At 43.5% G+C, this 23333-nt stretch overlaps 1 protein-coding gene across 11 annotated transcripts in view; it reads right to left on the bottom strand.

Moving 5' to 3' along the window:
* The window catches only part of KIF1B (kinesin family member 1B), a 79588-nt gene that overhangs the window by 19021 nt on the left and 37234 nt on the right, over window positions 1–23333 (bottom strand). For 6 of the 11 annotated variants that reach the window (XM_041460282.1, XM_041460276.1, XM_041460281.1 and 3 more), the window contains 12 exons: window positions 13446–13542; window positions 12545–12693; window positions 12150–12328; window positions 11037–11174; window positions 10016–10264; window positions 4837–4955; window positions 3119–3204; window positions 2863–2992; window positions 2369–2528; window positions 1681–1771; window positions 1022–1140; window positions 441–496 (listed from right to left, as the gene is read on the bottom strand). In XM_041460282.1, coding sequence (XP_041316216.1) covers window positions 441–496; window positions 1022–1140; window positions 1681–1771; window positions 2369–2528; window positions 2863–2992; window positions 3119–3204; window positions 4837–4955; window positions 10016–10264; window positions 11037–11174; window positions 12150–12328; window positions 12545–12693; window positions 13446–13542 — 1573 coding nt within the window. Of the gene's footprint in view, window positions 1–440; window positions 497–1021; window positions 1141–1680; window positions 1772–2368; window positions 2529–2862; window positions 2993–3118; window positions 3205–4836; window positions 4956–10015; window positions 10265–11036; window positions 11175–12149; window positions 12329–12544; window positions 12694–13445; window positions 13543–15963; window positions 20824–23333 lie in introns of those variants that run through there. The other 5 variants (XM_041460284.1, XM_041460283.1, XM_041460286.1 and 2 more) reach the window with 2 other exon arrangements.

Consider the following 23333-nt stretch of genomic DNA (forward strand, 5'->3'; position numbering starts at 1 on the left):
GAAGGAGGAAATTAAAGGTGAAATGGAAAAAAAAATCACAAAAGAGTTCAGCATGCATTATTCCAATTAAGCAAAGAAAACCAAGAATCATTTCAACAAGACTCACTAAACAAGAACATGAGAGAGCAAAATGATGAGGCAATTAATGAATAAGCAAATTTCCAGTCAGTAAGGGCACAGTAAGCATGGGAAGAGCCATAGCCAGATCTCATGGAATATGGTCAATACCTCAGGAATGGAATTCTACCCCCTAATGAACTAAGCATCACTTCCTGCAGAGGAGGCTGAGAAGAAATAAAACATAAAAAGGGCAGAGAGCCAGCAAAGACATTCAGTGCCCCCTGCAGCACTCACTCCATGGACACCTCAGGAATACTGAGCTACAACCTCCATTTGCAGCAGCAGCCCTGTGATGCACACAATTGGAGAGCTGTTCTCACCTGGCTTTGACAGTGGCATAGGGGGAGGAAAGAATCTTCGAGAAGGCTGTGGAGGGCTACAGAGAAATGAAGAGTTATCAATACAGAGGCAGTTAAACATAAGAAATATATACAAATGCACACACATGCATCTTTGTATACACACACCTATGATTGTTTCTAAAGATATCCTCACAATTCCATGAAGACAGGTAAATATCCCCTGTCAGGAAAACAAGGGGGCTCAGCACGCTTCTCAGACTAACCTATGCTCTGCTTCTACTGTAGCTTAACCAACCCTAGGAGCACTGCTGACATTTTCCCAGAGCTCACAGATCACTGCAAGTTCCCAGTATTCCCAGTGCAGTGCTCCAGTCCCCAGGGGGTTTTTAGGGTGGACTGGCAGAACAGCCAGCTTTCCATGTTTGACAGGGCAGGACAATTCATCAGACAGTGCACTGGGTGAACAGGCCTCTGGCAGCACTTCCACCTCCACCAGGGATTCTGCTTGTGAGGCTGTGGTGCACAATTTCAGGAGTACAAAAACTGCACAAAGTGAGCATGATCCCCAAGTGCCTTTGTGCCAGGCTAGTGACCAATACCTGTTGAGATCCTGTCCTTGCAGGTGGAGAGGATGCTGCTGATAATGTCCAAAGACTTCAAAGACAATAGGCTTTGTTTTGATGTACTCCACAAACGATTCTGTCACTTCCACAGCAATCTATTTCAGGAGTAAGGAAAGAAAATGAGACATTCAAAAAAGGAAATCTCTTTTAGGAGTCTGTATTTTTCATATCACTTAGTGTCACTCACAGTAAAAGCAACTGCATTCCCTTCTGGTTTAGGCATTAATTCTACTCTCCAAGAAAGGAGAAAATGAAAGCCTCAGTATCAGGCATTTCAAGAAGGAGAAGAGGAGGCTGCATGTAACCAAAGCATTACACAGTTCATAAAAATAGATATATCCAGTTCATCTGAGATCATGAGCACTGCTATTCACATGTATATTTTATTTCCTGAATTCTAGACTGTTTTCACCCTGGAAAGGAAACACAGAATTCAATGGCAGGAAGTAGAGGTGAAAAAAGAGTTAAATTTGCCACAAAGAATCATTCTGTGTTTTGTTTTGTGATGGGGATTACATCATTCACCTGATCACTCCTAGTACTGTCTATTCCTAATAATTCTGCTTGCCTTGAAGGACACCCCCAACTCCCAGTGCAGACAGAGGAAATTACTGCTCATGGAAAGCTTTACTTACATTCTGAACGTGGTAAAACCCAAGGGGAGTCCCTCTGCCATTGTTTTTGAGAGGTTCTGTGGAGAAAGCTTCATCATGTCGATGTAAAAAGCTTTAAACAAATAAACCAAAAATCAGCCACCACAGAATGGTTTAATGAAGATTGCTGTGCTCTGAATCCAACCCTGAAAGGAAATCCTAAAGCCCTCAAAGAAATGTATTCTGCTGGAACTTTAGAAGCAGTTGAGTGATGGCCTGAGGCTAGGCATACCATAGTCTTGTGGGACCACAACTGTGGTACTTGTTTTATGTCTTTATTTCTCCTTTTCATTCTCTTTCTTAAGAACCCAAGCCTAAGACCACTTTCACTTGACAAGTACTGATTTTCTCCAGGGTCATGCAGCTTTCATTCAAATGGGTGTATGTACAATCTAGTATTGAATTTTTCACATTAAAAGCTTAAAACCTTAAGATATCTATGAACTAGTAACTTATGAGCCCACTTTAATTTCTTTCTGCACAACTTTAATCCTTAACATCTGCTTAAGAGAAAGTGGGGACCAGGAACTCCAGTAAGTGACAAGGAGTTTTTCTCTGCTGTACAAAACCTCCACCCACCTGCAAAGTTCTCAGAGTTCCACTGCCCACTGCTCTTTGCTCTCTCTCTCATACCATTAATTGCCTAATGCAAGTAAGGACAAATTCTTACTTGAACTGGCAGAAAATGTCTGCATATTCGGGCAGGATGCCACTGGCCTGAAGCACTGTCACACGGAAGGTAAACACACTGCCCAGCTTCAGGTGATCACCAATTTCCTCAGTGAATCCTTCCATAGTCATCTTTCCATCCAAAGTGGCTGACTTCAAGTCTTAGGGAGAAAAAGAAATCCCACATGAAATAATTTTTTTCTTTTTATTTTTCTCCTTTCTTTTCTTGAAATATTTCTTCAGGAGACAGTTTAGTCCCATCACTTTTTTTTTTTCCTTTTAAACCCAAATAATTTGTTGATAACCAAAAGATCCAAATATCTGGTAAGTTTTTCAGCCCTGTTCTTCAAATGAATCTCCCATGTTCAACCCACTGGTAACACCTCTCCCTGACCATGACATTCCTGAAGGACACTCAGAACTCCTTTCTATGACTGACTGAAAGTGTCACGGATTTCCCACAAGTTCTCCAAACACCAGGTATTTCTTGCTTACCCAGCTCATTCATTCTGTTGATCTCCTCTGGAGGAGTGGTAACCTCTGAATTCTGTCCTTGCCCTTCCACAATCCTTAACTCCTCCAGTGACAGACCAGACCGAGTCATCGCAACTGAAGAAAAATCACTCTGAAAATTAAATACAGTGCCTTGTAAGAGACTTCTGCACTTTCTGAGCTTGCCATCCCCTTCTTTCCATACAACACATGTTCTTTATTTAGAAGCACAATCTAACTCAATTTTAAGAATTCTTACCTTATCAAAATACTCATTGTCAAATGAAATTTTAGCTGTCCCAGACTGTCGAATACCAGACCCATAATCTGGGGCTTCTTCATCAGCTAAAAAAAAAAGAGGGAAAAAAGAAGATAGATAAATAAATGATGGGGAGGAGAAGGGAGACCCTATAATTCTCATTACAATGGAAACCAAAAGAGAAAGCAGAAGAGCCATGCAGTTACAAGCTGGAGTAAGTGCTGGAAAGGATCATGCCAGAAACCTCTCCATCAGGAACTCGGCTGTGGGAAAACAACACAGCTCTCAAGCTTCATTCTGAAAATACTTAACCTTAGAGAATTTTGAATGCAAACCAACTTTAGAACTAATTTTCATTATTTATTTACTTCTGATTATTATACTGAGGTAAACTAACATCTAAAATTCTGTAGCCATGAACTCAGCAGTAACACTAGCAAAGCTCCTCCAGGACATGCTGGAAATCTGGAAGTTGGATCTGTCCATACAGTCTGCTCATTTCACCTCCTCCTCTTCACAGAGAGCAACAACAACAGGGCCTGGTTAAATGCCAGGGTTTTTTCACAGTAAATGCATAGTCACAGCAGAAATCCCAAGATTCAGAATGTGCTCCATGCTTTGCTTAGGGATCAAACAATGCCATGGCCCTTTTTTTAAGGGATGTCCCCAGTTCAGTTTCTGTTAGCCATGCTGTTTTCGGTTCATTTGGATGGATAAATATTTATTTGGAAATATTCAGTCAATGCTAAGGAGACCAAACCAAACTAGACTTTTGTACACATTAAACCAAATTTCAATTCACTTGTTTTAATCCCTGCCAGGCTGATTCTTACACATCTTCAGAGTCTGAGTTTCATTATATGTTCCCATGGAGAGTGAAGCTTCCAGGGTTACCCTACCTAAAGAAGCAAGAACTGTTGGCAGCTGGCCACTGCTGGAAAGTGCAAATTCTGGGAAGGATCTGTGCTCCCAGCAGCACGGCTAAGGCCTGGCCCTGCCAAGCAGCCCAGCTCACACTGAGCAGCCTGAAACAGCAGCAGTGACCTGCAGTAAACCCTGGCACACACACAATGGCAGCTCAGCCCTGGGTGAGGCTGTTACCACCCCGGATATCTACTCCTCTCTTCTGAAAAGAATTCCTGCTGATTAAACAGTGTTAAAGCAGCTCCTAGTCCCCACGTTTTTAGTGAGGCAATGAAGGGGGAAATGCTGCTGATTTCTGTCTACACCATGCTGAAAACCATCAGTTCAGGAACTTCTTCACGTGCCCTCCCCAGACCCCAGAGGAGCACATTTCTGAGCATTATTTAAAGGGATAGTTTGAGCACAGCTAAAACTTGGCACATTTAACTTTAATACAGGACACCAAAACTATCAAACCCTTCTCCACTGTTTATACTGGGTGCCAGAAGGAAAAAGCTTTGCTTTAGTTTTAGTTTTCAGACTTACTGACAGTAGTCAAATCTTCCACTGTCCTAAAAAGCAGAGTTGCATTAGTTGCCAGGTATAAACTTCAGTGGACAACATCATCACGAATTGAAAATCTTTTGTTCAGTAGCATTATTTCAAGACTTATTCATGCTCAGCCCATACGGTGAAACAACAAATGAAGTAACTTCAATACCAACAGAGAGCAAGTGCTCTTTGCAACACGCAGGTTATTCAGGTTTGAGTGTCAGGAGAGGCTTTGGTGTGTCACTGCCCCTGAGGTGTCTCACCTGCTATGGCCTGCACAGCCACGCGCAGGAAGCCCCGCACCTCGCCCTTCTCGCTGACCACGGCCACCCTGTGGATCAGGGGCACTGGGTACAGCAGGTTGCTCAGGTACACGAATGCTCTGGGGACAGGAGAGAAACACAGCCAGCATTAGGAACAGTGTGCCAAACCCCACTGCAGCTTTGCTCAGCTCTGGAGCAGCCAGATCTCAGACACAGCATCTCCTGGACCTGCAGGAGACCCCGGGGCCATCCTGCCCACACAGGAGATCCCGAGTCCCTCCTGCCCACACAGGAGATCCCGAGTCCCTCCTGCCCACACAGGAGGTCCCGAGTCCCTCCTGCCCACACAGGAGGTCCCGGGTCCCTCCTGCCCACACAGGAGGTCCTGAGTCCCTCCTGCCCACACAGGAGATTCTGGGGCCATCCTGACCACACAGAGCTCTGGCCAGGCCCAGTGCAGCCAGCAAAGGCTCTCAGTGGGAGCTCAGAGGGAGCCAGGGCTCACAGGAATGAGTTACAGACACAGAGAGAGGATGGCTGCATGGAACGTAACCAGAGAGGCACTGCAGGTGTGAATGGAGCTGTTAGCAAGCTGATAGAATCCATCAGGGAACTACTGATGATAAAGAATGAGGTTGTTGGAAATGATAAATTAAAAAGGAATTTATCTATTGTGACCATACAGCCTCAATTTTTTACTGAACATATAAAACCACTCTTTAAAAACCAGATGGACTGAATGTTTTCTCTCTCCTATACTCCTTTGATAACACTGTGTGCAGAATAACCAGAAAGCCACAATAAACCAGAAGTCATCACTTAGGTTAATTGGAAGATTCACTGTTGGTACAGATAGTGGAAGACTGAAAGTCTTCACAGGTAAATCTCTTCAGGAGCATTGGATTTATTTCTTTGAAAAAACAAAACATAAATAAGACATGACAGCACTACTCTAGAGCAACCACTTAGAAATCACAGTTTCCAGAAGGGAAAACAGCATTTAGGCCCCACAGGGGACAATCCTGCCCTGCACTAACTTTTAAGTTATATACAAGCAGGGTCTGTTTTGGAGCAGTAAGGTAACCAATTTAGTTGTATGGATTTTAACTGAAAGTCAGACTAAAGTTATTAAGTTATTTTATGTTTCTGCAATGAACTGCAGTCGTTTTTAAAGCATCACACTTCAGTGGGATTAGCTTGAGCAAGACATTAAAAGTTGATAAGCTCAACAAGTCAGCTAAAGAACAGCTCTCAACAAGGGGAAAATATGGCAGGTTTTATTTATTAAATGAGCTGTTTCAGAGTTCAGAAGAGTACTCATGCACAGAACTTTAACCAAGAGTTTTACTAGTCAGTAAATTTAAAGTGACTAATTATGCAATTGTAACAAATTTATGCACATTAAATTATACTAAACAACAGTAATTTATTTAAGTAACTTCCTCCTTACAGTTCTTTTTATTAGTCTTTAGTATTATGTATAATTAATTCCTGTAATTTGCAACTGTTATTGTTTAACATTCCTGGGAAAAGTCCTGCATGACAAAAGGGAAGTTGCTCCTTGGGTTCACGTGCCCCTTCCAAGGATGAATGAACTCTTGAAATGACAAGGAAGTCAAAGAGGTGTCAGTCATGAACCAAGGACACAAAAATAATGCTACTAAAAAAAAAAGTGGTGACAAAATGCAATAGAGGATGATTAATATGGCTATAAAGTAGCAAAACAAAAAATGAAGAAAACCATACAACAACAACAACAAAAAAACCAACTGCAACATAACACTTCACTAAGATTAGGATTTCATTCCTTTTCAGTCTGCTTCAAAGTGAGGTAAGCACTGGAAGGGAAAAGAGACTAAATTTCAAGTAACAAAATGAGAAGTTAATTTTTTATTTTTTCCCTCTAACATTTTCCTTTTAGCTTTGGGATTTCAGGTGATGCACACCTGAAGGTGATCTGAGGAACTAGCATCCAACCACACAGGAAAGTCCCTGGAACTGGAATGGTTCACTTGGACTGGATCAGGGATGGAGTTCCAAAAGGTACACAGTTCTGTGCTCAGCACAAAAACACCCCCAGTTTGAAAAGCACTTTTCAAGCCAGGGAGAACAGACATTTCCCAGCAGAGCAGAAGCCAAGGAGTCCTGCACTGATGTGCACAGCAGGAGCCTCACTAACTGAAGAGTCAGGCGTTGCAGAAGCCTTCTCCCTTCAAAGCCAAACTAATGGAAAGGGAAAGCATCACCTGCATAAAACCTAAAAATTTATGTTTATTTGCAGGGCAAAAGTTCTGAAGGTGCTGCTCAAAATGTGACAGCCAAAGCATTCAGCTGGATTAACCCCTACCATGCCACCATCCCAAGGAAAAAATGTATTTCTCTTCTCCCTCAATTTGCTTCCATCCAGTCACCTTGTTCACTGGAATAATTTTAACTTAGACCAAAAAAAAACACATAATGCAAAAAAGTCTAAAGCTTCCTGTTTGCTGATGCAAATGCTGCATCTCTGCTGTAGAGTGGAGAGCAACTGCACCTGTGCTGCACCAAAGCAGAGCTGGGTGTTGCAGCACTACTGCTGCTTCACCGTGACACAGTGCCAAGTTAGGAGTGGATGAAATCCGGTTGTCCTCCTCCTCTTCCCACATCCGTGAGGACACCCACTCCCCAGAGAGCCCCCAAGTGTCCCCCTGCACTTAGCCCAGCAGACTGAAAGAGGGGAGCTGGATTAGCAGAAAGATTGGTGAGGTAAAATGGCATACTCACAACAAAACTAGAAATTAAATTAACAAACACAATTTTTTAAAAAACCAAAACAAAACCAACAGAACTCAAAATGATGGCAGATATTTTTAAAATAAACACATTAGGATTTAAATAAAATATCCCATAGTCCTCTCCCACCTCCCTTAAAAACAAAGCAAATGCTTGATTTGTCATACCATTAAATAGAGTCAACCTTGAAGAAACCCAGCATGCCAGAAGAGATGGCTAAAGGGACCAGCTCTTTTTTCTTTTCTTTAAGAGTTACAAATAAAAGACAGTCATAGCACAGAGAGAGAAAAGAAAATAACTGTGATGGCCAGGGAGTTGGATAACTACATGTTCCATTTCTCTTCTTCCTCTCCTTTCATGACCTGCACTTGTTATTGCTGACAACCCTCCAAAAACACTAAGAATTGTTTTATTTGTCCTCCTCATTCTGTGATGTATCAACCAGTAAGTACACAGTTGGAAGTGATAAGGAATTCTGGTTTTGTTCCGAACTGAACACTGCCTTGTGCTCAAGACAATAGCTCTGTGGAGGGACACCCTGGTGCCTGTAAGTCACTGCTCAAAAGCAGAGCTCTCACACGGGAGGACAGCACCCACAAGAGTTCCTGCTCAGTGGTGCTGACAGTCCCACAGCCTCTGCTGACAGAATGGGCATAACAGGACAACAGAAACAACAGAAACCAGCAGCTGAGGAAATCACTCTCTATCCTCTCAGCAGGAGCTAAGTTCCCTCCCTCAGCACAGGCACAGCTCTGTACCTGCAGCTCACACCACGCAGGCCGGCGCCCAGAGCGCTGCAGCTGCACGTGCCTGCCCCAGACACAGCCCAGAGCTGAGCACAAAGCAGCAGTCTGTGTGCCTGCCAGGAAGCACAAGTGTTTTCATTGCACTCTCTATCTGCTCAGCTCGTGCTGTGCTTCCTGAGCCCTCTGAGTGAGCATGAACAGCCCAGCTCTTTCCCAGGCTCCAGGGGCACACGGGGCACCCTGGGCTCAAAGAGTGCCAGCCAGCCCAGAGCAGCACAGGTGGCTTTCCCAAACTGCCTCCCCACCTGAACCAGATAATCAGAGTTTGTAAAACGTCCTACCAGGCATTGCATGTACAGGCACAGATTCAGAGACTGCAGAGGACTAACACAATTTCTTGCAACTTTAGTAATTTTTGTTTAAAAAATAGGATCAAGGAAGTTTCAAGTTTCACTACTGACAATGCCTGAGGTTAGACAAACACACTACACTGAACTCAAAGCTTGATACAGACCAGCAAACTCTTATCTCTCCTTTTCATAAATTATGCAAACAAGTGTCCTGCATTTGAGCAAACTGCATAAAGATCCCACCATCCTGACCCTGAAGTCTTTCCTGCTTACACTGGCAGAGAAGGATAAAGCCAAGTTCTGGTCCCTCTTCCTTTGTTCCTCCCTTCTGGCCATGGAGCCTTTTTTGTACCACGGCTGTGGCAAGCACCTTAATGAGGATGTTGGCTTACAGGGTAAGCAAGGAAGCACAAAAGCATCATCAGGGGAGAGGGAAGCAGCAGAGAGAAGAGCCAAGTCACTAAATAAAAATGTTTCTGTTTCTTGTAATGAGAAACGTGCTAGCAGGACTACTGCTGAAGAAACAGTGTGAAGAACTACGTTTCTTTAATGTAACTTGCTGTCCTTAAGGGTCTACACCACAGACTGAGGTCTGCTAATGCCCTAATTCTTTCTGTTCTGGAAAGCTCAATAATATTCTAAAATACTCCATGCAAATCTGTTTCAGGAATTCAAGCATAGTGCCTGGGGAAAGGGCTGATAAACAGAGACAGTGAATTTCAATGTAGATGACCTTTCACTGTGTTATACTGGCTACAGAGAGTCAAGCACAATCTGAGAAGCCAAATCATCTCAGAGAACACTCTTTTCCTCATCCAGAAAGGATCACTCTTCTTTCTCCTCATGCCATCTTTTCATATGCAGCGGATGTTAAACTGATTTTCAAAAAAAATGCATTTCTGTGTTTGGACTGAAAGACTTCCCACCATAATCAGATTCTCTTCTATGGAAGAAAATAACACTCACAGTTCTGTCTTAATGACCCTGCAGTGGCTAAATAGGGAATTCTATAAAGGCTTAAATTCTGTACACAAACCCCCGTTCATTCCAAGCTGTGACAGTTATCTAGAGATAGATTTACTGACACTGTCATATCTAAGAGTTATTTTCTCAGTCACTACTCAGGTCTTCACGGCTCGAGACACAGCAATTTAAAACTTAATGTTGAACTACACTCATTCTCTGGCAATTCCAATTCATGGTCATGGATATTTTGGCTAGACTGACCATCTGTGTAGCACAAGGCAGAGCCATTGCAGCCTGCAGCAAGAGCTGGTCCCTTTTGGCCATTCTCAGAGTAACCTCACCAACCTTCCCACTAAAATGAACCAAGGGGATCGGTCGTAAAACGGGTCGCGCCCATCATTGAAGAGATCTGATCCCTCCTCAGTCCCAACGTCGGAGCCAGTGTCATCCACAAAGGCCTCATCATCAAAGTCCTCCATCTCATCCTGCTGCTCATCTGCCAGTTCAGTGATGTCGGAGTCGGCCGTGGAGAAAGTGGGGGAGGGCGTGCGATCGGCCAGGCGCTCGTTGACGCAGCCGTGGAAAATGGGGGAGCTGCACATCAGCGAACGGACAGCGATTAACAGCGTCAGCACACACAACCCAGCACAGCTCCCTGCTGCCACAGCACACACACCCCTGCACAACGAGCAACGCCTTCAAACCACAGCAACTGCAACGAAATGGGAGGGACGGGGCTGCCGACAGTCGGGGAAAAGAGTGTTCTTGAACGGAGCAGGAGGCAAATGAAAAGGAAGAGAAACATGGCTGAGCATACAGAACTTGAGAGGACATCCGTGTAACACAGCTACATTTCTCATTTCCAACACAGCAGCTCTGCAAATAAAAATATTGTAAAGGTGCGGCCAACAGCAGGAAATACCAAAGAATCCCATCAGACACTTCCCTACGGTATGACCAAACTATTTGAACCACACATATGAGAGACTCTGGACCACTTTTCCAGAGTCTTTGTATTCTCACAGCTCTGCTCCAGTGACTTTAGATGGAACTTAGCAGGTTATATTATTTTAAAATAAATTTGTAACTTACTAAACGTTCACTCAAAGCAGATTCTACTATAGACACCTGAACTGGCAACATTTTAAAGAGCATTTTCTATTCTTAACTGTATTCGCTCAAAGCAGATTCTACCACTAGACACTTGAACTGGCAACATTTTAAAGAGCATTTTCTATTCTTAACTGTATTTAAAGTCTGTTCCAAATCCCTGAAAGACAAGACCCAGCTGACAGAGCGGCCACACGGTTTATTCAGCACTGCCCGTTGAGCCAGAGCTGCCAGAGCAGCGAGGTGCCGTCCGTACCTGCCCACGAGCTTGAACCAGTGGAAGCGGTCGTAGAAGGGGTCGCTGCCGGTCATGGAGCCCTCGGGCTCGTCCTGGCTGCCGGAGGCCACTTCCCCCGCGCGGTCGTACATCTCCCGCATCAGCTCCAGCCTCTGCCTGCGGGCACAGCGCAGCGAAGAGCTCAGAGAGCGGGTCAAGAGGCAGACAACACAAAGCCAGCTGTGCACCTCCCTGGCTTCACCCGTACCAAGTTACACCCAAGAACAGAGGAGGCTGTGCCCTACGTTTGGTGCTTCACTAATTCCCCAAAATGTTAGAGCCTGGTTGTCAGCTAAGCCCTTAAGCACAAGGCAAGGTCACTGCAGAAGCTTACATAAATCTTGGATTTCAATTCACTTCTAAATATTCCTCTTTCACATCTAATCCTGGCATATTTTTTGCTTCAATTTTTTTATCAGACCATGTCACTGAGTAATTTTGGCAGTTCTTTGTATTCCACTCCAGAAATGTGGGCATTCTGATTCAAAAGTGAACCAATTCCATTATAGACTCTAATTATCCATTTATTTTATCGAAGAAAACAAGTGTTTCACACTGCAAGATCCTTTGTCTGGAAGTTATTAGCAGGAAAAAAGTCCTTCAGTCAATATTTAGAGAATGGGGAAAAGAAATGTCATGTACATGTGATGAAAATAATTCAGATTGCAGTCAGAATTTGTGACAGAATTTGTGTACTTCCACAGAAATAAAATCTTTATTCAAGATTTTTATCATAAGTTATGTCCTATACTGCCAGGTTATATAAAGCAGGTGGCAAGGAAAGTATTACAGTGGAAGGACTGAAAAAACTAACGCACAGAGATGAGCTGTGATGAGTCTTATTACATTCAAAAGATAAAAGTCTAACCTCAAATTACAAAGATTAGATATGAAGGTAAGGTAAGAAGCTGGAGAAAAGTGCTCTTGTTCAAACAATCTGAAAAGCTGGTATTTAGAACATCCCACACTGACTAGAAAGTTTGGGAGGACACAGAGAAAAAACAGAAACCGGTAAGGAACAGCGAGGGAAGAAGTTTTTGAGTGAAGTTCCTCAGACACAGGGCATTTTGTTCTCTAAGACTACTGACATACTTGAGTTTTTCTAAGGACCAGTAGTGCGTTGCTCCGTTCTTCAGGTCCTGCACCTCCACGGCCACCACGGTGCGGGGGAAAGGCCGGCGCTCCCGGCTCTTCTCCGGCTCCGCGGGCAGCAGCTCCGGGGGCAGCGGGGAGTACAGCGTGTCCGTGAGCAGCACGAACTGGAACTGCACCTGCACGCAAGGGACACCCCGCTTTGGTCCTAGAAGGCAGATGCTGCTGGGGGACGTTCACCCAGACAGCCCAGATCAAGGAGTCACAGTTCTCTGAACCCTTTTACAGCCCAAATTGATAAGCAAGAGACATGCAATTACAAGAAACTCAGAGCATTTACAGCAGGATCATACAATCAAAACTGATGGGTCAGAAAACTCAAAAACTGGCTCTACCTTTTTCTTTAACTCTACACTGATTGCATTGGCTTCCTTCAGGTACACTGCATTTCCCCAGAGCTGGTCCCTCAGGGAAGTGAACTGGTGGAATTTCCACTTCCTGAAAGCCCACTGGGCGAGTTCGTATTCATGGCGTGTCCAGGGCACTGGGAAGGGCAAAGAAACAGAGGAATAAAACAATGTGGCTTCCTCTCAAAACCATCACATGCAGTCTCCAATACTCCTGCTGACTGTGCCATCAAGCTCTCAACACATTTTCTGGAAGAGCAGAAAACAAAACCCTACATTTTAATTATTCATCATGGAAAAACTGGACTCAAACTTCCTCAACATTTGCAGTGGAGATTAATGATCATGTAAATGAGATTTGGAACAGAGGAAACAAATCTTTTTCTGCTCCTGTTATTTTAGGTTATTTGGCAATTATTAAAGCCAAATGCTGAAAGAGAGGAATGAGAGCAAGTATAATGAGAATAATAAATTATCTACTGTCCAGAAATGGAGTTATACAGACATGTCACAGCATTCTAAGAATTCCTAGCAAGGAGGAAAGAGAAACTTCAAGATTAAAACAAGGAAACAAAGGCAACAGTGTTATTTTGTTTTAAGACATCTGAGCTCTATTAGTGCCAGGAAGAGATTCCTTCAAGAGCACCAAATCAAAGCTTGGGTAAAACTAATCTAGTTTGTGCTGTGTTTGAAGACGTATGCCTACTGTTCATGTGGAATGTATTCTATAAATGAGTATTTAAATCTTGATGCTGAGGGGATTACAGATCAAGAACTTGCAGTGTTTTGCAGCTTTCCAAAGCAAGTTTTCTATCTATTACGAGATGACACAGCAGCTGTTCCTTTAGACTTCAGGCTACATCCAAATTATTTGTAGCTTCAAACTCACCTTCTTCCTCCTCCTCTTCCTCCTCCTCTGTTGTTTCAGCTGCCAAGGACCGTGTCTCCACCTGCTTCTGCAGGGCCTGCAGTTTGCTCTCATAGTCCTGTGGGGAGAGAGGAGAGGCTGTGTAGGAGGACAGACAAGAGCCAGGAGGAAGCTGAGAGACACCAACAGCTCGGAGTGACAGACACAGATCGCAGACTGCAGAGTGCTCCCAGGTCACACACCAGCACTGCTCCAGGGCAACCCCCCTGGAAAGAGAACACAGAGGCCAACACCAGACAGAAGAGCTGGTCTCTAAAATCACATTTACATGTACACAGTGTCCAGAAGAGGCAAAGCTTTAGGATGTTCTTTTGGTGGGTTTTTTGCTAAAGACAGGAAGAAGGGGATTTTATTTGGAGGCTGCCTGCTGCTTTCAGAGGGGTAGGAAAGAGGCAGAAATAGAGAAAAATGCAAAAATAAATTTGAAAGGGGAGGATTATTCACCTTCATTTTCTCAAACAGAAGGATTAACAGCACCACTAATTTGCCTTTTTGTTAAAAAAAATTAATTTCAAATATTAGTGGGGGAAGCATTTTGTTTTCCATTAGATTTTCCCCACGGCATGCAAGCAGCACTCTCTCACATGTGTGCTTAAGACATCAGAAGATAAAAACCACCACAGCACTGGCAGAGAAGTCTGTGCAGTGGCCTCCCCACGAGGAACACTTCAGCAACAGCTTCTGGTACAAAGGCATTTTCTTCCTGTTCAGACCTTATCGTGCCTTGAAATAAATGCTACTTAAACCTAATGAGCCTTTTATTATTTGCTGGCAAAACAAATACAAGTTCGAACAGACCTGTCACAGTGTTCTTGGTCTCAAAGCCTATCCCACTAGGGTATTTTATTTTTTTAAGATAAACCTTTGACATATTATTATACAAATTAAATTGGTTTCTCAAGATTTTTACACAAGAGTTACTACAACAATTCACTAAGGGCATTGCTGAGTTCTTAAGGAGAATTCTTGAAGGCACTCATCTTGTACTCCAACCTTTTCTCTTCCACAGTTCCAAATCCTAAAATTCTTCTGCAGTGCCCAGTTTGCAATAATAGGTTCTTAAGTCCAAGAGCTACAGAATAAAAGGTTTACATTTTCCTCCCATCCCCCTTAAGCATCCCACTAAAGAGCTGCATCACTTATCCACAACACGCTGGTGTCAGCTTCAGTCAGAAAGGCTTTCCATCTGGAAAGGAGACACATCTCCAGAACACTGCTTCAGGTTCACAAGTAGTATTTTCTGAAAGCAGCATTAACAAATGGTAGCTGTGCCCTTAGAAAGTGCAGGATTTTGAACATCACAAATTCAATAACCCCTGAGAGCAAAATTGAACTTCATATGGCCTTCATATGATGGCTGCATTTTCATTTTCTAATTTCCTCTTGAGTATTTAATGTGGCTAAAATGCTCCTTCTTCAGTTGTTTCTGCTCCATTCACCCTAAGTTGGCTACTTACTGCCACAGCAAGTAACCTCAGCCCAGCAGCTAAGTACTGCAAACAAAACAAATACATATCCTTTCTTTTGATACTCATTCTGAAATTCTTAGATTCACCAAAAATCTATTCTAGACTCCATGAGACTTCTCATGAAGTATCAGACTTATCTACTCTTTTGAAATGCCCAGCATTTTTTAACACAAAGGCACTTTTTTTGATCTATTTCCCCCAATCCATGCAGATAATGCTATTACATTTGAAACCTAGATAAAACTGGTGAGCTGCAAAGTGACACAAATAAGCTTCTCTCACTTGCAAGGAAAGGCAAAGTAATTTATTTTCCTGTAGTCTGAAGCTGATAATGTCATTTTGAGCAGCTAAATTGTAGAAATGGAAAGCTCTTCAAGTACAGTTTTAGTAGAATCTTTCCAGATTCTTCTGGAGAAACTGAAAAGCAGGAGAGGAAATGGGGGACTGGGGGAAACAAAAAGAAAAAGAGCCCAACCCACCAACAAACCCAGACCCCACACACTCAAACCAGACAAAGCTCTTTAAGACCAGACTGGAGCAGTTAAAGCAGAACCCACAGCAGCTGGGACGTGATGGCTGCCAAGGTGCTGCTGTGTGATTCTCCCCTGCATTTGAGGTGCACAGAAAAGTCCATTTCTTTTGCCTTCAATGGGCAAATAAAGGGAGAACAGCCAGCTCTGTGTTTTTCCAGAATTCAGACAAACAGCACACAGGATGGTACAATGGGGCAGCACTGAAGACGGGAATGGTTTACAGTTCCTTGTGCTACAAAAAGCTCTCATTTTCTTTTATACTGAATTTAAATAAGCTGAGATGGACACAAGTCTGCTTTGCTGCATTCCACATAACAGCAGAAACACCAGGGTGGATGAACTTAGAATCAGACTGAGGAACAATTAAAGAAACCTTTATAACCCCACTGGAACAAGCCCAACCCCAAGATAAAAAATAAAAGCAGGACAAGCCTGCAGTCAAGTTTCATTTCCATTTCACTGATACAAGTCTGACACTTACAAGAGTATTTCATAGTTTATTGAAAGAGCACTTGTTACAATACAAACCAGTTCTGCTTTTCACAAGGCAGATACTTGCTCTTAAGACAATCCAAAACAACAGACAGATCTGAAAATCCCATTTAGTTCAAAGGCAGCTCACTGCTTTCTTTACAGTACAAATAGTTACACAGCATAGATTTCTCATGTGGCAGCTCCTGAAGAGATTTAATGGGGAGTATCCAAAAAAATTTCAACAAAAAACAAATTTCAACATGTAAAGGACACAGTGAGGGAGATACTGAAACTATGCTGAATGTACTGATAAAAATAGCATCCTCTAATTTGACAGATCCCCAAATTCAGATTGCTTGAGGAAGGATGCTGGAGTCAGTCTGAGTGAGGAGCATTAGTGATGTGCATTTAATCCCAGCCCCAAGTCCAGTGTCCCAGTGAGCCCTAGAGAAGCCATCCCAAAGGCACAGGTGGATCCAAGCCAGCTGCCAAAGCACAGCAGCACTTGGCAAAGGCAACTGAACTTAGTAAAAGAGCACTTCCACCATGGATGCCACATTTCCATTCCCCTGAAAGCCTTTTCACACAGACATCAATGGAAGCAGCTGTCTCACTGTTCATTAACTCCATTAACACAGGATTTGGAGTGAGAGTTGTGTGCATTTCTGAATAGTGCAAGGAGATCCACAGTTCTCACACTGCCTCCCTTAGCAGATGAAGCACTGCACTGCAATTCATATCAAATTCTTAAATATCCTCCTAAAAACCAGGAAAAAAGCTGCTTCCTTGAAGCAGACTGGGCTCATTCTGACACTGACTGTCCTTTTTCTGTTTTGTCAAACCCAGCAGAACAGGCAGGGCTGTTCTTCTAGTGTTGCACTAAAACAGGGGGGTAAGGCAGACTGATGGCAACCCAGTGCTCAGCAGCACCACCCAGGCATTTACAGAGATTTCTTTTCTGAGTTTTGAGCTGAAATAAGCTGGCACAAACATTTTAGTGTTCAGCATTAAGGCACCAAGCAGCAGCAGTTTTAGTCTCGTGTCAGTACACGCAGTTCCATGGATCTCAGAATGACTCCCTGCTCACTCACGAGGTGATTTCATACAGCAAATCCTCCAGAGCAGGGACAGGAGATGGGATTGCCCTGGGCTCCTCCCAGGGCCCTTCCCCTGCAGGCTAGCTCTGTCTGCCTCACGTATTCCCACGGAACTGAGGCTTTTCCCAAGCATGCATGTTCAACAGAGTCCAAGCCTTTCTGAGGATATGTAAGAACTCACTGTGCTCCACATGCACAAAACCGAAGTGCAATGCACTACTAAAACAGGATTCTAAAATAAAAACAACAGCAAAACATTACTTGCAGCCCAAAACTCATTTTGCAATTTGGACTCAAGCTTAAAGAAAGTATTGCTCATCTACAAGCCTTCTTTTCTTTAAGAATCAAGACATTTTTGGAAGCCATGCTCTATTTCCTTTGTTCAAGTAGGCCAAAGCATGAGACAAATGCAAGTTACAAAGCCAGATCTGGACACAGAACTAAACCTGCCATAAAGCAAAGCTCCCAAGTGATCAGACCAGTTTGTTCTTTTAGGAGTTGGAGGACTAACTTTGTATCTCCTGCAGCAGAGGCCACCATCCCACCAGCGATGCATGTGCTGGGAATTGAGAGCTGACACTTCATTACCTGATATGTAAATGGCACCTGTGTTGTAACAGCACCTACAACATGCCCAGCTGAGGCAGGGGAGAAGTAGGATAGGACAAAAAAAAATGGAAAATAAGCTGAAGACACTTGCCACTCGCCTACAGCTATGCTGAGCCACACACAAGTAACAATTACCAGTAGGGCTTGTATTTTATAAAAAAATAAGCAACCTCAAGTAAATTCAGGATACTTGTGCAAAACAGCACAAATACACTGCAAAGTGGACCTACCTTACCAAATGTGGTAGAGTGTCCAATTTTGTTTTTAAAATTTTATTCAAGTTAAATTTAAAAGCAAAGTAAGTCCTCAAATATTTCTATTGGCTTACAGTTAAGGCCACAGACTTTGCAAAGAGCAACTTTCTCTTGCACTTTTGGAAACTCAGAAAATAACCCAGTATCATTCAGGTTGGGACTCTCCAACTGAGACAAAACCTCAAAGCCTATTCCTCAATCACTAGTTCTTCAGTAATTTGCTTGGAACAATCTGAAGCAGGAATAGCAAGCCTTTGTGTTATGGCAAATCACCTGCAAGTGCAAACCCCTTCAGAGCAAAATAGACATGAAAGATTTTAACTCGCATTTTGAGTGTGGGGAGAAGGAAATTAATCTTATTTTCTCCTCAAAGCAACCTTCTCCTTTATTAAACAAGTCTTGAATTCAAGTTTAATCCAAGACCAGAGGCACTAACATGAGGTATCACATTAAGATGAAACAGTTCAATTCTCCCATCTCACAGGAGAATTCAGCCAACGCAAAGTAGTGATTTATAAATCTTCATAAGAATAACTATTTCAAGAACATCTCCCAGACTCATGCCTGAGAAAGCTGAAAACATAAAAGAATTAGCTTTTTGAGTGCACCAGAGTGTTGAAAAATACTAGTTCCTTCCCACAGTCTCAGTACAATAATTAAAACCTATCCTATTTAGAGATACAACGGGAATTAGAAAAAGCTCATTTCCAAATAATTGCTTCAGCATTATATATATATTCTGACATAAAATTCCATTCAGGCTGGTTTAACTGTCACAGCAATTTCATACCAATATTTATGAACTTAAGCAGAAGGAGAAGAGACATCTACTCAGGGAGTGTGACCCAACAGCTCTTCTTAATTTCTTTATAAAAAAGCTACACATATCTTGTCAGCCGACAACTTTTGGTTTATAGATTATTATTACTATTAAAAATTGAGTTAAGAGTGGAAAATATTGTTCTGAAGAACCAGATCCATTTATAAACAGATGGTCAGTTTCCTTATTGCTAAGAAAAAGGTCACAAGAAACATTCAATGCTAGAAACTAAATTCCTCTTTTGATTGTCTACATAAAACACAGGAGGAAGGTAGCACTTGGTAAGTTCCAGACAGTATTTTCAGCATTAGAAAAATACTTCAAGACACACACACAAAAAAAACTTGGTAAATGAGCTAGTGGGAAGTTCTCCCCTCCACCTCCCTCCCTCCAAGTCTTCTAGTCTACGAAGAAAGTTCTTACAATTTTTCAGAATATTCTTCCAACGGATGCTGTTAAAACTTCAGGCAAGTCCCAGGGGCAGCGCCCGGGCCGCGGGGCCGGTACCTGGCGCTTGTGCGGGGCCTCTGGGGCTCACCCGGCCGAGCAAAGCGGGCGGGCAAGGCTGCCCCGGCCCGGCAAGGCTGCCCCGGCCCGGCTGCCCCGCTCATACCGCGGTTTCTCTGCCCGCTTTCAGGTTGGGGGCCGAGAACTGCCGCCTCATGCGCGGGGGCGTCACGAACGGGCCGTGCTGGCCGGGCCGGTCCGTGTGTCTCGGGGCGCTGCCCTCGGCCCCGTGGCCGCCGTAGGGCTGGCGGTGCTGGTGCAGGTGGCGCTTGTGCTGGAAGCCCTGCGGCTCGGGGCTGTGCGGGCCGCCCGGCGAGTGCAGCGCCTCGGAGGAGCCCGAGGCCTGGCGCCGCAGCCCCTTCTGCGAGCCGCCGTTGAGGGAGTTGCTCCTCCAGCGCAGCTGCGGCTGCTGCCCGCCGGGCTGCGGCGGCGGGCCCAGCTGCTGCCGGTTAACCTGGATGTGATCCTGGCTCCGCTGCGGGCCGTAGAGATTCCACAGCTGCTGCGGATCTTTAGAAGCAGCTTTGCTCTCTTTCTCTTTGCCTTCGTCTTTGTTCTTATCGTCTTCTTTCGGAATTCTAACCTCAATAACTTCGTCCTCGGTGATAATGATGTGGGTGCCTGGACTCCACGAGTTCCTGTGTTTGGGATTGCTTTTGAAGGGAAACCGCGGTTTGCGATTTTCAGGTGGAATAAACCGGTGAGGCATATTCTGTCGGCGAAGCTGTTTTGCTATTTCCTGCTGCTGCAGATTTTTGAATCGAATCTGTTCTTGCCTCATCCAACGTAAACGCCCACGTCTGAAAGCTGGATCACCTGCCATTAACTGAGACACGCGCTCCTCCTTAGCAAGATCGTCATTCTCGCTTCTCTTTGCCTCATCTGCGGCCTTCTTGTCCACATCCACTGCACTGGCAGAGTTTGGAGACTTGGCATTAGCTACAGTTGACTGAGCTTTGTCTGGAGACCCTATCAGGGGTAAAACCTTCTCCATTTTTAGCATTTTATTTCTGAGAACTTTGATCTCTTCATCCTTCATGTTGTTCTGCTTCTTCACTTCTTGCAGAATATCTTCCAATTTGTCTATGTGCACCTTTAGGTCATCCACATCAGTTATTCCTTTACCGTTGGCCATCACATCTTCAATCTTTTCATCTCCAACTCCCACTGTATCCCAGACATCCCGAGCGACAGCTCGCCACGATTCGCGCTCGTTTGGGTCTTTTTTCCCATACATGGCACAAAGCTCTTTCATTTTAACAATGGCCAGAGCCTCAATCTCCTGCCTACTGTGCCTGAAGTCATTGAGTGCTACCTCATAGCATATCTCCTTCACAGCCTGAATCTTTAGGTCTGAGATGGTGACCCATTTGGAGTCTTTGCTAAGGCGTCGCCGTTGGGGTATCTGGTACATTTTAATAGGTTCTCGTTTCTTCCCACTGCTGGGGAGGCCACACTTTTTTACAATGGTTTGGAGCTTGCTGGGGGGCAGCTTCTCTCTCAGGGAAGTGATCAGTCTCCAACTCTCCTCACACGATCTCTTGTCCGAATCATCCCCACTATCAGAGTCTGCATCCTTTGGAAAAACAAAAATCAAGAAGTGGCCCCAAAATAACCAAAATTAAAATTGTAAGAAAATGGAAAAGCTAAACAAGAAGTAGCAGGCAAAGAAAACTAAATCAAAAATCAAAATAGAATAAGTGATAAGGAGGTCCCTGAAGACTGAGTGTTAGGGCATTAAAATGCATCTTCAAGAGTCATGGACTGCCAAAACTGGAGCTCTTCACTACATAAAGATTAACATTATATTTAAGTCCTGTCATCTCATAATAGCTGATAATCTGAACTCTTCCCTCCCAAACCCTTCCAAAATCTTTAAATAGTCCAACTAAAACCAAGTTCCTGGTTTTATATCTTAAAACCAAGTGTAAACTGCAGTTCACACATGCTACAAAGACATGCAAATCCCCACCACACGCAGTTGCCTTGGTGACTGCTGTTGCTTCTTTCAGCAAATCCTCCCCAGGAAGGTGAGCACAACAGCCATAGAAGATGTCATGAGCAGCCAGAGTAAGTCGGGTTAACACTGGTTAGTAACGTTGCACGTGGTTGCAGGGATGCTCAAGTTTAGAATCCATTTCACTACAACAGCAGCCAGAGAAGTGTTAGACGATAAGAAAAAATGAAACAGAAGCAGCCGAAAGGTTCAATGTTAAAAGGACTGTAAGTGCCACTATGACAGACGAAGACAGTGGTTCATACTCCAAGACTTGCTACAAGCTAGAAGGATATCCAGAATCAGAGTTTCAGAGGTGGGTTGTGGTTTGTTTGATTTTTTTTTTTTCCATTTGGCACCTTGTTGCTTAGTTTAAAGGGAAAAAAAACCATTATCAGTCTTGTCTGTCCGAAGAATGAGTTTCAGCAGAATGCAGAGCAATGACTTTCTGGTTTTAATCGTTTTAATATGAATTTTCTATTTGATATCCTTGATTTGTCTTCTTCTCAAACCCTAGAGCCTGGAGCTTCCACACACTTGCTAAGCATTATGCGCTTTGCTTCTTCATTACAAGTTTTCCACCTTTTGCTAAATGATTTTTAATGAGCAGTGCCTCGGGTTTCCATATGCTAGGAATGTCTGTTCAGATAAACTGCCACCACAAGTTAAGGATATCCATCACTGCTTACTGCAACCAGGAATTAAAAAAAACCACTTTTCTTTAAAGGCCGATTAAGACATCTCTTTAACAAGCAAGAAGTCCTACGTATTACTGTGATCCAAACACCTTCAACACAGTCAGTGTCTAATGCAGCTCTAACTAACATCCCTGTTTTCCACATGGAGATTTAGAGCACATGAGAAACCAGGAACAGTAACAGCCACTTACTCTAAAACCAAAGGAAACCCAGGTCATTGAGCCAGCACCAGATTGACATTATTGAGCTTCTTGTGACTTAATGTAGTTTTAAGAACAGTACTAGAGAACCAACTTCTAGTTTAGGTCAAAATGTAAGCAAAACACTGATTTAGAAACTCTTTGTGAGTTTCCAGCTGACAAAAGTTGTGGCCTAAGGAAACAGCATCTAGCAAACTGCACAGAGCAGTGGAAAGCAAAGGTTCCCTGGAGGAAGCCCCAGTGTAGCTGGGCCACTCAGGGATACAACCAGGAAGGCAAAACATGAACTACTCCAACACTAAGTCACAAGTTCCACAGGACTCTGACAGTTACAAAGCTATAGAACTACTTATGGGTAAAGCATGTCTTCGTATCAAAAAATGATGAAGAGACACTGAGTCATTGCCCTGTGTGCACTCAGAGGTTACCCACACCAGTTAGTGCAGCTATAATCAAAACTCCAATATCAACTGGCCACTGCAGAGGCATTATGACCATTTTAGCTCTATTACACACATTTTCACAACCAGTTTGTAAAATGGAGAGCAACTACTTCTATTCCCTAGTAATACTAGCAAGGTAAAGATATTTTAGTTGGCAATTTTGGGGGCCAAGAGCTATTGCTTATTTTTTTTATACAGCACATCTAACAAATAAACATCCAGACTGGTTGGAATCTCAGCATAAAATCAAAGCAATCTGGTAAACAGGATTAGCTAGCTTCTTACATTTGAGATTATACTCCAGTTTAGACCAAGAAGAATATTTGTATCTCAGTATCAGTCTTACACAGCAGTAACCTGCTATTGTTCCTGCAGCTGGCTATGGAACAATGCAAACACTTTAAAGGCACACAAGCTGAAATGCACTCCCAGATTTCCCACTCATCATTCAGCTATGGCTGCATGGATGCACTAACCCTGTCCATCCCAGGCTCTGCACACAGCAACACAGAAATCATGAGCTGTGTCAGCAAGCTCTGCTGTCACCTGGAATATTCTCATGGAGCACTGAGATAAGCAGGGTACTGCTCCCTGACCAAGATCTCATTTGATATGATCCCTTACAACTAGGACAGGTGTCCTCCAGGAACTGCTGAGCTATGTAGGGTAGCATTCCACCCTTGTCCACTCACTGAAACCAGCGAGAACAAAACAAACCTGAAGAAACCAGCATCTTTATTATATTAACC

This window comes from Pyrgilauda ruficollis, unplaced genomic scaffold, assembly GCF_017590135.1.
Source record: "Pyrgilauda ruficollis isolate IOZ18807 unplaced genomic scaffold, ASM1759013v1 scaffold141, whole genome shotgun sequence".
Classification (NCBI taxonomy): Eukaryota; Metazoa; Chordata; class Aves; order Passeriformes; family Passeridae; genus Pyrgilauda; species Pyrgilauda ruficollis.